Source organism: Chanodichthys erythropterus, chromosome 18 (genome assembly GCF_024489055.1).
Source record: "Chanodichthys erythropterus isolate Z2021 chromosome 18, ASM2448905v1, whole genome shotgun sequence".
NCBI classification, from domain to species: domain Eukaryota; kingdom Metazoa; phylum Chordata; class Actinopteri; order Cypriniformes; family Xenocyprididae; genus Chanodichthys; species Chanodichthys erythropterus.
This window is the reverse complement of record NC_090238.1, coordinates 2,648,225-2,663,487: the sequence shown is the minus strand read 5'-3', so window position 1 is coordinate 2,663,487 and position 15,263 is coordinate 2,648,225. Positions and strand designations below refer to the sequence as shown.

General features: G+C 39.4%; 1 protein-coding gene across 1 annotated transcript in view; it reads left to right on the top strand.

Annotated features, from left to right (window-relative positions):
- Positions 1–15,063, top strand: part of dph6 (diphthamine biosynthesis 6) — a 91,508-nt gene extending 76,445 nt beyond the window's left edge. Inside the window, exons 14-15 of the mRNA XM_067368067.1 lie at positions 6,463–6,832; positions 13,268–15,063. Of these exons, the coding sequence (XP_067224168.1) occupies positions 6,463–6,832; positions 13,268–13,386 (489 nt within the window). The 3' untranslated portion in view covers positions 13,387–15,063. The remainder of the gene's footprint in view (positions 1–6,462; positions 6,833–13,267) is intronic.
- Positions 15,064–15,263: the final 200 nt, after the last annotated feature.

Genomic DNA, 15,263 nt, shown 5'->3' with positions numbered 1-15,263 from the left:
GGTTGAGCCACAGTGACGAGCTGCCGGGATGGAGCTAGGGTGCTGGAGGAAAGAGGCAGAGCCAGAGGGAAGGTGGAGCCCAACGGAGCCAAAGGGGGTGGGGGGATGAGGCGCAGCCGAAAGCCCAGAAGTCTGTGGCGTAGGCAGATTGACGACTGACCAAGGCGGAGCCAGAGGGACATGGGAGACTGGGGAGCGAGGACTGGTCAACAGGCCGAGGTGGAGTAATGCCTCGGCGGCCTGAATCGGAGCCAGGGGATCCATGCGGCAAGCGGACCTGAGGAAGATTCAAATGGACCTGAGGAGGATCCAAATGGAGCCAAGAGAGGAGGAGCTGAGGCACTGAAGGGAGTCAGTGGAGGCAGCACCGAGGAACTGACTGGCTTAGGCAGAGGAGGCTGGAGAGGGAGGCTGGGTGGCACCAGCGGCAACAAAGGAGACTTGGAGTTAGCCTGGACCAGTGGCAATGAGACTTGGAAAGAGACTTGGAGCTGGGCAGGACAAGCGGCAATAAAAGAGACTCCATTCCATGCCCTCACACTCCAAGAGAACGCCCACTGGCACGGACTGTGTGCCAGCTCTCGCACCTGTCAGACTCCACATTGAGCACACTCTAAGGGATGAAGAAGGGCCTTCAGCGTTTGCTCTGGCTCAAGCTCCGTTGCAGGCATGGGCCCTGGGTCTGCGGTGGGCTCTGACTGTTGGTCTGTGAAGGGGGTTGTCGAAGGATGGGTGGGCTCAGGGTCTGAGTGGGGCTGGTGTTGGCCTCATCCGCGAGGCAGGTGATAGACGGAGATTCGGTATTTACCAGCACCCACTCCACAAATTTGCCGAATGACATTTGAGGACCATCTCTGGGCAGGCATGCCTTAGTTCGCTCATTCAGGCTGGTCAGAAAAAAATACATAAAGGGAGCGACTGGGGAAGTGCATAAGGTACGCCAGGTGTAAAGTCTCCCTTGTGGTCCTCAAGGGCACAATCTTCCTGCTCTAAGCAGAACAAACGGATGACTGACAAGTCCATAATAATGCTTTCTTTGGGTTTGGTGTTCTGTCATGTAGTGGCTGTAGTAATCACACAACAACGGAGAATTAAACAAGAATACTCTTTAATAACGATACTCAAAACATGCATGAGAACACGGGGATCATATTCAACAACCATATGAACTAAAGATGACACCAAACAATGAACAGAAGGAACTGAGGGCTTAAATACACACAGGGACTAATCAACATCACATGGAACAGGTGCGTAACTCAAATCAGAAACCAGAAACTAACAATGAATGAGAACACAGGCAAACAGGAACAGGGAAAACGAAACCAAAACACAATGACACTCAACACACTCCTGACAGTTGCATGTAATTATACATAATTTCCTTTGTAACTGTGTAATAAGGAAAAAATAAAATGTTATCCACATTTAATTTGCCTGAAAGGGTTTTTCACACCGTTGGCCTGCATTCAACGTGTGTGAACTGTCATGCTAATTATATTAGCTATTTATAAGCAATTTTGCATTTATACTCTTAAAGTCGTGATGAAATGGAACTAGCATATTATTTTTTCTTCCATATTTTGACATTCATCAGAGTGTAACAGAAAAAATATAAATGTAGGGCTGGACTTGGTTCTGTGCACTGAAGGCTCTGAAGAGTGTATGCAAATTATCTTGATTATCATTATTTTGGCACTGAATGTTTGGAGAATCCCGCACATCACCAGGGAGAAGACTGATGGTTAACTGCAAGATAGATTCTGATTAAACATTACCAGGTCAAAACATTTTTCAAAAATAAAACATATGCAGGAATTGTTCACAAAAAGATCTATAACATGCATTTAAAAAATAGACAGGGTGAATTTCCACTTTTTGCTGATTTCGAAGAAGAATATATCCAATTATTTTTAACAGAGCAAACAAAGTAAAAAAGGTTTAGATGATTTTGAACAATGCATAAGTTAAATGAATGCATATTAATTAAAGTGTGTACAGTAAGTTTTGTCAGCAGAGGTGTCTAATAAGCAGTGATCTCTCATCATTGAGGAGCGCTGCTGGATTTGTGCACTCAAGTGATATGATGAAAATGCTTTCTTTAGATTAACAATAAAGCACTTATCATGTTTACCAGTGGTTTCACCACGCATCCAACAATCTGAGCACTAGTTAAAGGAGATGGAGCAGCTGAAGCGGAAGAACTCGTAATAGAAACACGGCCGCTTGCTTCTTTAAACAGCCTGAACGGCGCGGCAGTGCCGGAGCGTTCATAATTTCTGTAATGGAGTGTGTGATGGAGTTTGCGGGGTTAATTGGCGGTGGAGCAGATGTGTTGTTTGTGAAGAACAGAGACACTCTGGCTTTAGCGAGCATTTAACTTCAGATCAATCAAAACAAAACCTCCTCACACCTCCAGTCACTCCCAACTTTAAGAAGTTCTTAAAGCCATGTATGAACAAGTTTATGCATTTGGCAAATGCTTTTATGCAAAGTGACTTACATTGCATTCAAAGTATATACATTTCATAATTCATTCCCTGGAAATCGAACCCATGACCATGGCGCTGCTAGTAACATGATCTACTATTTGAGCTGCAGGAACGCTACACATATATTGTTTTCTCACTATTTTTGTTTTCATTATCAATGTATGCAGACTAAGTCAAGTCAAGTTTATATTTATATAGCTCTTTTCACAATGCTCTTGGTTTCAAAGCAGCTTTACAGAAAGTCATATGTCTTTAATGCCTTAGTGCTTTACCATAGAGCTAGAGCTGGGCAATGTGTCAATATGTAATGAGGATATACACCGATCAGGCATACCATTATGACCACGTCAAGTCATGTACTCCACTAGACCCCTGAAGGTGTGCTGTGGTATCTGGACCAAGATGTACATGGGTGTATTGGGTCTGCATCAACACTAAGGTAGGTGGTACGTGTCAAAGTAACAACCACATGGATGGCAGGACCCAAGGTTTCCCAGCAGAACATTGGCCAAAGCATCACACTGCCTCCACCGGCTCGCCTTCTTCCCATAGTGCATCCTGGTGTCATGTGTTTCCCAGATAAGAGACGCACACGCACCCGGCCATCCACGTGATGTAAAAGAAAACGTGATTCATCAGACCAGGCCACCTTCTTCCATTGCTCCGTGGTCCAGTTCTGATGCTCACTGTTGGCTCTTTCGGCGGTGGACAGGGGTCAGCATGGTCAGCTATGCAGCTCCATACACAACAAACTGATGCACTGTGTATTCTGACACCTTTCTATCAGAACCAGCATTAACTTCTTGATTTGCATAATATCAGCCTATGGTCTTCATTGGCTAAACAAGAACAGCGTCTTCTTTGCCCCGCCCTCAAACGCTATAGTTATAGCTGAGACTGAAAGAGTTTGGTTTGTGTTGTTAAAATGCTGCAAATCCACTTTGCTGCACTTCAAAAATGAAGACTCGTGCTGGAATTGATATGGAAAAACCAACAGCATTATTTGTATCACTGTGAATCAAGCACTGAGGAAGAGCTGAAATTCAGATATGCTAATGGGCGTTTAGTTTCCGACACGCACCGTAAGCGGTTGACAAATTACAACAGACTGGGCCGTCTGACCAATCAGAGCAGAGCATGCTTTCAGAAAAGCCGGGTTTAGAGACTCTGAATTTTTAATCAAACTGTGATGAGCAATGCGGGCGAGAGCCGTGAGGGAATGTCTCCCATGGAGGAGCTCCGGAAGCATAAAAGGAGGAGCGACGACAGTGAAGGACGAGAGAGGACCAGGCCTTTATTTTATGTCTTATTATGTTTGTAATAATATGTTTATGTTTACAATAACTATCGTTTTGTTCTTTTTGAATTAGCCGGTTCCCGCCGCCTCCTTCCCATACTTACGAACTGTGTTACACAAACCATTTCAAACAATGTGAGAAAAGAGCTGATGCTCATGAGCTTGGACCTTGGATGCATGTAAACCTATTGTAGCAGAATCCAAAACGAAATTAGGAAAAGCGTAATAGGGGCACTTTAAGTGATTTTAACATTGGTCGGTACTGTAAGTGTAAGGCAAGAGATTCTCCTAAAATTATTTAATATGGTTAGGCCTAAAGAACAACTTTAGAAAGTGATACAAATCACTGACTGAAATGAAACAAGTTTTCACACTCACTGTGAGGCTGATAATGATGTATGGTTTCATTTTACCGTCTTGTCATACTGAAAATTTGCTGTGAAAATCTATGGGTGTGTAGGTGTTCCTCAGTCATCTAGTCAAATATGTTCAGTAGTAACGCAGGGCTGTACCTCAGTCTGTGGTTTGCAGGGCTGTGTTTCATTCTGCAGAAGGGATTCCTGCTGGGCAGGAAATGTAGAGGAACCGGCTGAGCATCCCAAATCCATCAGCACCCGCTGCGCTCTGACTTCACAACACTTCCTTATTATGGTGTTTACTGTTCGGCTCGCGTGCCCTCACCTCCTCCCAACCTCATCTGAGCGAGAGACACACGCCGTGAGAACTGCCTAGTCTCTACAGGCTAGTCACTAACAGTCTCAACTGCAGGAAAAGGCAGTGTCAGTGATGCTGCTGGTCAGTGGCGCTCAACCAGGGTTATCTAAGATCACGTGAGACGTGAACGTACTGAATAGTGTTTACGACACAATCTCATGATCTTCATGATCTCTCCACAGCGTTTGAAGCCTGGACTGTGATGAAGTTTAGAAGAGGCAAGTGCAGGACGTTCATTACGACTTTTTTGGCTGGTTTTGCCCCATGAAGCAGATCTGCTGATGCGTTTTAAGCATCTGGATGTCACGGGCCGTGAGGTTGGCCTTTAAACCCACTAAACGAGCCCCTCTGGATCCTTATTATGGTCCCTGAGGGCCATTAACAGCCTCCCCTTCATCACGGCTCCTCACCGCTGTTAAGTGCTAATCTAACGTGTATTACAGCGCTCTCGTTACAGACGTCTGAGTGAACACTTTACACACAGCTACTTAAAGCTTCTATTGTTTACTCGTAGCCGCTCAGAAAAGTGGTTTGATGTTGATACACAATCAGCGTCTGCTGGTTTAATCTGGATGTAAGTGCAGCGTTGGCCGATTGGGTCACGACGAGGACGCGGCCTGAAATTGGGAGAAAAGCCTCTCTGATTTATTCGCCGTCTGCTTTTGAGTGAATTTCAAAATAAAGTGTATGTAACCCGTCATTATTCTGCTGTGCTGGAGTGGGATGTGAGTGGATGAAAATTGATCCAGCGAATTGAAAAGGGGGTTAAGTGTTTTTGCCCTTATCGACGGCACAACAAAACGGCTGTTGTATGAAACACTCGTTCGTCCCCCATTAGCAGATGAGACGGTGTTATTTGAGGGCCGCATTGTACCGGGCACGTTCACAAAGATGTTTGAGAGGCGATAATGGCCCAGCGAAGAATGAAGATTTTAACTCTGCAGATGACATCATTTAAAGCCATCACAGACGCGCGTGTGGCGAAATGGTGTAAAACGAGCCGTGCGTGTCTGGAATCATTCGTGCTGTGTGTCTTTTGTTGTAGTTCATCTCTGCGGTCGTATGTTTTTTATTAAATAACATTAACAAAGAGTAATGAATACTATATCAAATGTTAACTTACGTTAACTAACAGAACCTTATTGTAAAGTGTTACTATTAGCGACTTCAATCCCAGTGGATGGAGTGAAGGAAAGTTTTCCGAGCAGATGAGCCTGTAATATTGATCAATGGACACTCAGAAGCAGAAGTCGTCTTAGTATCATTTTTGCTTCCCATTTGCTCCAATAACAAAAGATAAAATGCTTGATAACGTTCCAAAACAGGATAAAATTATAGAGAGATAATGTTGCTTGAAAGGTTTCCGTCACTCCCTCAGCCGTTGTATTATAAACAGGGAGACAAATGGGGACATTAATTCTGCTGGTTCAACCCCTCTTGTGCAGCATGAGCCGCTTGTATCGCTTGGGGAAGATCTGACAAAAATATAATGGCAGCTTCCTAGCCACCTCAAAAGGGAGCGATCTGAGCACCCTACATAGGCAGCACTCATTATATACATTGATGCAAAGCACTCATGAATCCAATAAAGCATAAAAAAATACAACAAAATACTAGATTTCGAATCGGATTAAACTTTTTTAATTGATACTGCACTGACATTATCGGAATTGAATTTGAAAGATATTGAGCTGACACTATTCTGTAAAACAGAATTTAAAACAGAAATCTCATATTTAATGAAGTTTGCATCATTGATTCTGTTATTTTCCTGTTTATTACTGTGAAGCTGCTTTGAAACAATCTCTATTGTATAAAGTGCTTTAGAAATAAAGCTTACCTGACTTGTTACTTTTTGACATTGAATGAAATATAATCTATAATTCTCTGACTTCTTGAGTGGATGTTTTCATTGAGTTTGTTGCACATTGGGATTGTTTTGTGTGTGTTTGTCCACAGGAGGACAGTGACGGTGCGGCGCAGGTGGAGGTCAGTGTCACGGTGGTTCCATCTTTACCCAGAGGAGCGGCGGTTGAGCTGCATGTCATCGCTGTGCAGGACCGTCCCGCAGACAGATTGTCCCACTGCAGTGTCTCAGAGGTCCCGGGCGGCACCGTTGAATGCCGCCTGGTGCAGTCCAGCTGTGGTCGATACGCCTCCGTGTCTCTGAGCGTGTCTTTCAGCACTGCACACGCAGCAACCGAGAGCGTCGCGGATGCACTGATTTCCTCCTACCAAAATACTGTTCAGAAGACGAAGAATCTTTCGGCACTGTGTGCCAGAGTTTTCTATAAGAGCCATGACACGTCCGTCACAGAGATCGCCACAGGTACGGCTCCTCTCCATCGATTCAAATACTCTGTCTAGTTGATCCTCATGGAGAAAGTCTCTTTTGTTTTGATTAATTTCATTTAAAAAAAAAAAAACGGGTGCAACTTTTGTGTTGCGGGTCAAATTGACCCGTATTGATTTCCATGCAATTTGCCAAAATCAAACCTATGAAAATCAATAAGACTGATGCAAAAACAGAAAACCTTAATTGTAGCTTGTCAGAGACTTGAAAATATAAAATATGCCAGGAATTCTTATCTATTTCTGTTGAGTTTTTTTTCTAAAATTAGCTTCACAGACAAGTATAAATAGTATCTAACATTATTTGTACTTACTGTAAGTAATTGTACTTCCTCTTGCTTATCGTTGTCTGTTTCTCAAACTCTTGGGAGGGTAAAAAGAGTTTCCCACACATCTTTTCAGTGTTGCAACAGTCTAGAAATTGAGAGCCAAAAACATCCTTTGACAGTATTTTTGACTCTGAAACTGAAACAGCGAATTTTCCTTGGGTGATTCAGAAGACAAGTTTTAAAGGGTTAGTTCAACCAAAAGTGAATTACACACAAATGACGATATGTTAATAAAATCTGAGACATTTCTGTCCCTCCATTGACAGTTCATGCAACTACCATTTTGACACTTTAAAAAGTTCATAAAGAAATTGTAAAACTGTTCCATATGAATTTAGCGGTTTAGTCTAAATTTTCTGAAGAGACTTGATCGATTTATATGATGAACAGTTTGAATTTAGGCTTTTATTCCCATATAAACATTGATCAGTAAACATAAACAGATGATCAACTGTACTTGCAAACATGCTGCGTAACACGAGAATGAACCTCACTGATTCCTGGGATCTGAGACTAAATTCACTAAATATTCCTAAGAATAAGAAATGTTTTCTTCTTATTTTCTAACTTAAGAACTGAGTTAATTTAAGAATTTTCTCAACTTTTTTCTTAAGATTATTCTAATGACAAATCATCATTAAAAACCTCTTAAAGTCAGGACAACCTCCAACTTAAATCCCAAAAGGTGAGATGAACTAATTATTTTCAAACTTATTTATTTCAACTAGATGACAAGGACATAAAATCCACAAAATTACTAAAACTTTAACAAAATTAAAATAAAAATGGAAAACTGAATAAAAGTATGCTAGTGTCTCATTGACGTGGACTGATAGAGACTAACGATAGATCTGTTCAAGGCGATCAGAATAAATGTCCTGAGTTTAGGGTGTTAAAGAGAAGATTACTGTTTTATTGCATTTTTATTTTATTCAGAAGGCATCTAAATACTTTATTTTATTTTACTATTATAGATAATTCTACAGAAGTGAAACTGAAACCATTTAAATATGTTTTCAGACAGAAACTCCTCTAAAAATGACACAAGTCATAATTCATGAATAGATCATAATCAGACCTGAAACAGCGAACTGTGCATCCTTGGTTGTAAAAGTGTCTTTTTCCAAAGCATGCAGTCATGTTTAGGAGCCGATGGTGTAGCATATGTTCAGACGCATTTATCGAGCTGTCAGTGTTCCTGATGCCCTCAGAGAGCGCCGAGAGCGTCTTCACGGGTCACAGCCCAACAATATCACAGCAGATATGAAGACATTTGCCCTCCAACCCTTTCCGTGGGACGGGGCAGCATGAAAACGCAGACACGTTCGCTTCACGGGAGCCTAAATCTCCTGTCGTATCTCCTGATATCCTCTTGTGACAGATGCACGTTTGGCTTCTGGACATTTTGGAAACATGAAGATCTCAGAAAGCCACTGCAGTAGGTGTCTGTTGTCTGACCTGAGATCAGGTTGATGTTCTCCAGTGATCATTGGCTCCTGCATGCACACTTACATGCACACTGACAACTACCAAAAATCTGTTTTTTGAAATAACACTAAATAAAAAAATGAAAAATGTAATTGCGATTTTATATCACTCAATTCTAAATTTATATCACACAATTCTGACTTTATATCACGCAATTCTGACTTTATATCACACAATTCTGACTTTATATCACTCAATTCTGACTTTATATCACTCAATTCTCTTTAAATCACTCAATTCTGACTTTAAATCACTCAATTCTGACTTTAAATCACTCAATTCTGACTTTATATCACTCAATTCTGACTTTATATCACGCAATTCTGACTTTATGTCACTCAATTCTCTTTAAATCACTCAATTCTGACTTTACATCACTCAATTCTTTTTAAATCACTCAATTCTGACTTTATATCACTCAATTCTGACTTTATATCACACAATTCTGACTTTATATCACACAATTCTGACTTTATATCACTCAATTCTGACTTTATATCACTCAATTCTCTTTAAATCACTCAATTCTGACTTTATATCACTCAATTCTGACTTTGTATCACTCAATTCTGACTTTAAATCACTCAATTCTGACTTTATATCACTCAATTCTGACTTTATATCACTCAAGTCTGACTTTATATCACTCAATTCTGACTTTATATCCCTCAATTCTGACTTTATATCACTCAATTCTGACTTTATATCACTCAATTCTGACTTTATATCACTCAATTCTGACTTTATATCACTCAATTCTGACTTTATATCACTCAATTCTGACTTTATATCACTCAATTCTGACTTTAAATCACTCAATTCTGACTTTATATCACTCAATTCTGACTTTATATCACGCAATTCTGACTTTAAATCACTCAATTCTGACTTTATATCACTCAAGTCTGACTTTATATCACTCAAGTCTGACTTTATATCACTCAATTCTGACTTTAAATCACTCAATTCTGACTTTAAATCACTCAATTCTGACTTTAAATCACTCAAGTCTGACTTTATATCACTCAAGTCTGACTTTAAATCACTCAATTCTGACTTTATATCACTCAAGTCTGACTTTATATCACTCAAGTCTGACTTTATATCACTCAATTCTGACTTTAAATCACTCAATTCTGACTTTATATCCCTCAATTCTGACTTTATATCACTCAATTCTGACTTTATATCACGCAATTCTGACTTTAAATCACTCAATTCTGACTTTAAATCACTCAATTCTGACTTTATATCACTCAAGTCTGACTTTATATCACTCAAGTCTGACTTTATATCACTCAATTCTCTTTAAATCACTCAATTCTGACTTTATATCACTCAATTCTGACTTTATATCACTGAAGTCTGACTTTATATCACTCAATTCTCTTTAAATCACTCAATTCTGACTTTATATCAGGCAATTCTGACTTTATATCACTCAATTCTGACTTTATATCACGCAATTCTGACTATATCACACAATTCTGACTTTATATCACTCAATTCTCTTTAAATCACTCAATTCTGACTTTATATCACTCAATTCTGACTTTATATCACTCAATTCTCTTTAAATCACTCAATTCTGACTTTATATCACTCAATTCTGACCTTATATCACTCAATTCTGACTTTATATCACTCAATTCTCTTTAAATCACTCAATTCTGACTTTATATCAGGCAATTCTGACTTTATATCACTCAATTCTGACTTTATATCACACAATTCTGACTTTATATCACTCAATTCTGACTTTATATCACGCAATTCTGACTATATCACACAATTCTGACTTTATATCACACAATTCTCTTTAAATCACTCAATTCTGACTTTATATCACTCAATTCTGACTTTATATCAAACAATTCTGACTTTATATCACTCAATTCTCTTTAAATCACTCAATTCTGACTTTACATCACTCAATTCTCTTTAAATCACTCAATTCTGACTTTATATCAAACAATTCTGACTTTATATCACTCAATTCTCTTTAAATCACTCAATTCTGACTTTACATCACTCAATTCTCTTTATATCACACAATTTTGACTTTATATCACTCAAGTCTGACTTTATATCACTCAATTCTCTTTAAATCACTAAATTCTGACTTTATATTACTCAATTCTGCCTTTAAATCACGCAATTCTGACTTTATATCACTCAATTCTGACTTTATATCACTCAAGTCTGACTTTATATCACTCAATTCTCTTTAAATCACTCAATTTTGACTTTATATCAGGCAATTCTGACTTTATATCACTCAATTCTGACTTTAAATCACTCAATTCTGACTTTAAATCACTCAAGTCTGACTTTATATCACTCAATTCTGACTTTAAATCACTCAATTCTGACTTTATATCACTCAATTCTGACTTTATAATTCACAATTATGACTTCATATCATACGGTTTGCTGATTTCATCAAGCTGGTTTTCACAGGACAAAGCGATGGTAACACTTTCCTGAGAGCATCTGATGGTAGTTTCCATCCTTACAGACACACAAACCTTTAACCCAGCACACTTCATCTACAGAGCCTCATGAAAGGCTGACATGAATCGTCCGCTTGATGGCCAATGAAGGTGACCGTGTCACTAATATAACTTGTTTTCCATGTGATCTCCTGTTGAAAGTCAAAGAGCACCACAGGCCTCGATAACACACAGAGAGTTAATTACTCGACGTGCGATCTTTGACATGCTGTGCGTGTGTTCGTAATGAAAGAGCCTGATGATTATCAAAAGAGCTTTCACCTTCCTATCCCAGTTTCCCTTCGTTTGTGTGACGATCTTGTCCGCTTTCATAGTTCACACAAACTACACACTGACCTCAGTATCCCATCACTGCTGTGCATCAGTCAAACTGGAGTTAGAAAGTTCACAAGATTGTGATTGTGTCCATGGAAGAGTCGCTTCATGAACGGATCATCTCTTCCTCTTTACAACAGCAAATAAACATGAATGAAGGAATGTTTAAAGATACAGAACAACTTACTGAAATGAATCTTGTCTCATGTAATTGATCAATCAGTGTTTCAACCGCGGAAAGACGTCAATTAAACAGCTTGAGAACAACATGTCATATAATGTCAAATTTAAAGGATTAGTTCACTTTAAAATGAAAATTATTACCTATTATTACCATGATTTACTCACCCTCAAGACATCCTAGATGTATATTAATTTCTTCTTTCTGATGAACACAATCTGAGTTATATTAATAAACATCCTGACATCCAGGCTTTATAATGGTGTCAAAATTCACTCTGGCTGCCCTGCCAACAACACTGTACTGTGCGTTCAGACCGCCTGCCGGCGAGAGCGTCAAAGTAAGTGTCTTGAACTGCGAGAGGCATTACACTGTCTTCCTAAGTTGAATATTGAAGGTATAGGACGTAGCGTAAGTGTTTTGAGCTGCGAGAGGCGTTACACTTTCTTCGTAAGTTGAATACGGAAGGTGGTCTGGCGGAAGCTAGATATTTTACTTAATAACTTGTTAAATATGGATATTTTTCTTAAAGAAATGCATCGGTTTGCTTCAGAAGGCCTTTTTAACTCCCCAAAGCCATGTGGAGTACGTTTGTGATGGACGGATGCACTTTCCTGAGCTTCATACTCGTTGATTCCGCTCACTGCCATTATAAAGCTTGGATGCGTCAGGATATTTATTAATATAACTCAGATTGTGTTCATCAGAAAGAATAAAGTCATATAGACCTAGGATGGCTTGAGGGTGAGTAAATCATGGGTTAATTTTCATTTTAAAGTAAACTAATCCTTTAACTCAGAAAAGCCATTCATTCTCCATAAACTCGGTAGTCAGCTATAAAAATAACTCCAGAGAGGAGCGTTTTGGTAAATATATGCACTATTACTTATTCGTTATATTTTTACTTAACCTTTTCTTTATTATGTTTGAATAAATCCATCCATCACGAAAACAAGTGTTTATGACAGCCACCGTTTATATATAGTATAAACATAATTACGTAAAACTGCCTTATGTGCAATTTAATAATCAACTAAACAAAAGATTTAATAAAGTAAATTAAACTTTTCAGTTTTTGTATAAAGTTGATTTTAGTGCATCACTAGTGATTAGCACTTGTGCGCTGTATTATAGTTTTGAGTGAAGAACTGAACTGAATCTGTACATGTGTATTTCCTTGCATGTGCATTCAAAGCATGAGTGCGTCCCAATCCCAGCATTGTGTCCGACCTGAAGCCTCTGTATCGGGTGAAGCGATTCATTTGTTGACTGCGGTGGACATCAGAAGAGCGTCTGAATTCCCTCCTGCGCTTACAGACCTTCCCGATCAATCCTCCTGGAGTCTCTACAAGCTGCTAATCTGTTGCAAATGGCTAACTAAAGATTTTCTGCTCCTCTGTGTATTCGCACACGCGTGTTTAGTAACGCACTGACCATATGTCCACACACAGACCTACAAGCTGTCGAGGATTTGAGCAGGTCAATAATGTAGGAATGTGCTTGAAGGGTTAATTGCGGTCTATGCAGAATTGACTGAGCACTTAGGACGTGTCTGAAGTGTGACCTTTGTGCTCTCGTGTCCATAGGGCTGGAGCGACGCCTGAGTGGCCGTCTGGATGGATCCGGTCCTGCTGTGGCGCTGGTTCCGGTTGAAGACCTGCCGGACCGCGTCGTCCTGCACGTCTCCTGCTGGCTCAGTGTGTAGAGGAGCTTCAGCGGATCAAACGCCGGAGTTAAACCTGCTGCTGATGTCAAGCTCAGATCGAGTCCTCTCATTGGATGTTTGTTTGTTAAAGAGTTTGTTCATCCAGATGATCATTCTGTCATCATTTACTGTCCTTCAAACCTGTAGGACTCTTTCTGGAGCAGAAACACTGATGTTTAGCAGGATGTTTGCACTGCTCTTTTCCATTCAATGAAAGCCAAATGCAACTTTCAAAAGACAACAAATAGATATTTTTACATTTGATAATTAAGTTACATGATTAGGCTAGTGTTGGTACAAAATTATTAGTATCCCAAAGCCGTCACCATTTAGTATATTTCGCCATTTTGATGCCAAAATATGTATTTTTTTCGTACAACTGGTTGGGGGAATTGGTCCAAAATTTTTACAAAACATCAATTTGCCAACATGACAAAACTGAAGAGTTTAAAGGGGACATGTCATTCATTTTTTTTATTATTTTATTATTCCTTGAGGTTCACATATAAAACTTTTTGCACAAAAAAAAAAAAAAAATCTGAAACAATTATTTTCTACCCTCATCATGTCTGAAATTTGTTTTTTTGGGCGTGGCTCATTTAAGACTTGTCAGTAAACGGCCACTGTTATGATTGGCTAATGTCATTGCATAGGAAACCGTATCAATGCCCACATTTGCTATTGCACACGAATGTTTTGAAAGCATCAATATAAAACTGTAATTTTCACACAGCATTTACTACAGTAACTTGAGTAAAGTTTAGCGAGTGGGTCTCTGAGCTGGTGTGAGGGACCGAAGGCTAATTTGCATATTCATTTATGGATTAAAACGGGCAAAGAAGCAGAAACAAGCAATAGAAGCCTTGTTGACTCAACATGTTAAATAATCAAGAGGCAACCTTCTGGTCAATTCATCGACTGGCCGCTAGAGACAGGCTTCAAAAGAGAGCAGAATCTCATTGACCCCCATGTTAAAATGCCCAACTTTACAGCGTTAAAAAAACATGTTTACAGCCTGGATCAAAAAGTGGTTTTGGTCTATATAGCTAATTTTGCCCTTCATGACAGCTGTGAGTGGGGTGAACTTTTTTATAACTCATCTGTTTAAATTATATTGTCTTAAATTTCTGTATAAATAAGGGCGTGGCCACTTGAGTGACAGGTGGATTGCCGCTGCTGTCACTAGCCATTTGTCTGTTAGCTCCACCCACGCCCCGCCTCTTTGCCCATTTTTGGTTATCTGGGAGTGAGGCTCTGCTGAGAGGGTGGCCGGCTCCACCCACTTTGGGCTTCAAAAATGCTCTTCAGAAATATACAAGTGACGTCAGGGACACTACGTCCATGTTTTATACAGTCTATGAAAATAACGCAATCATCAGACATTACACAGCATTTAGATTAAAACTCCCCAATGTTACTGAATGAAATGTTGAACCCATGAAGAGGAAATGCCTCTGAAGCTTTGGGGGTGTTGATGGACTCGATCTACTCCATCTGTGGTTTGATCATCATTCCCATCCGGATGAAGACTTTGACAAAAATGCAATTTTCTCTTTTTTTTTTGTTCAAAATGTTGCTTTTTTAATTTTTTATTAACTTAGATTTAAGTGTTGATTAAAAAAAAGCTAAAAAATATATATAAACAATATGAAAAAAATAAAAATATTCATGAAGATAGAATAAAATGTGTTTGTTTGTTTTAAAGCAGAGGCTCTGTTTCTTTTGATATATTGCATGTTCAGATATTCATACTGTGACGTCTCAGTGAGTCAGTGAGTCACTAACCCTAATACAATGTTCCAAACATGAAGTTAGAGATATCATTCACAGGATATATATTTAGAGATTCTTTAGCAACTCCACAAAATCAAAAAACT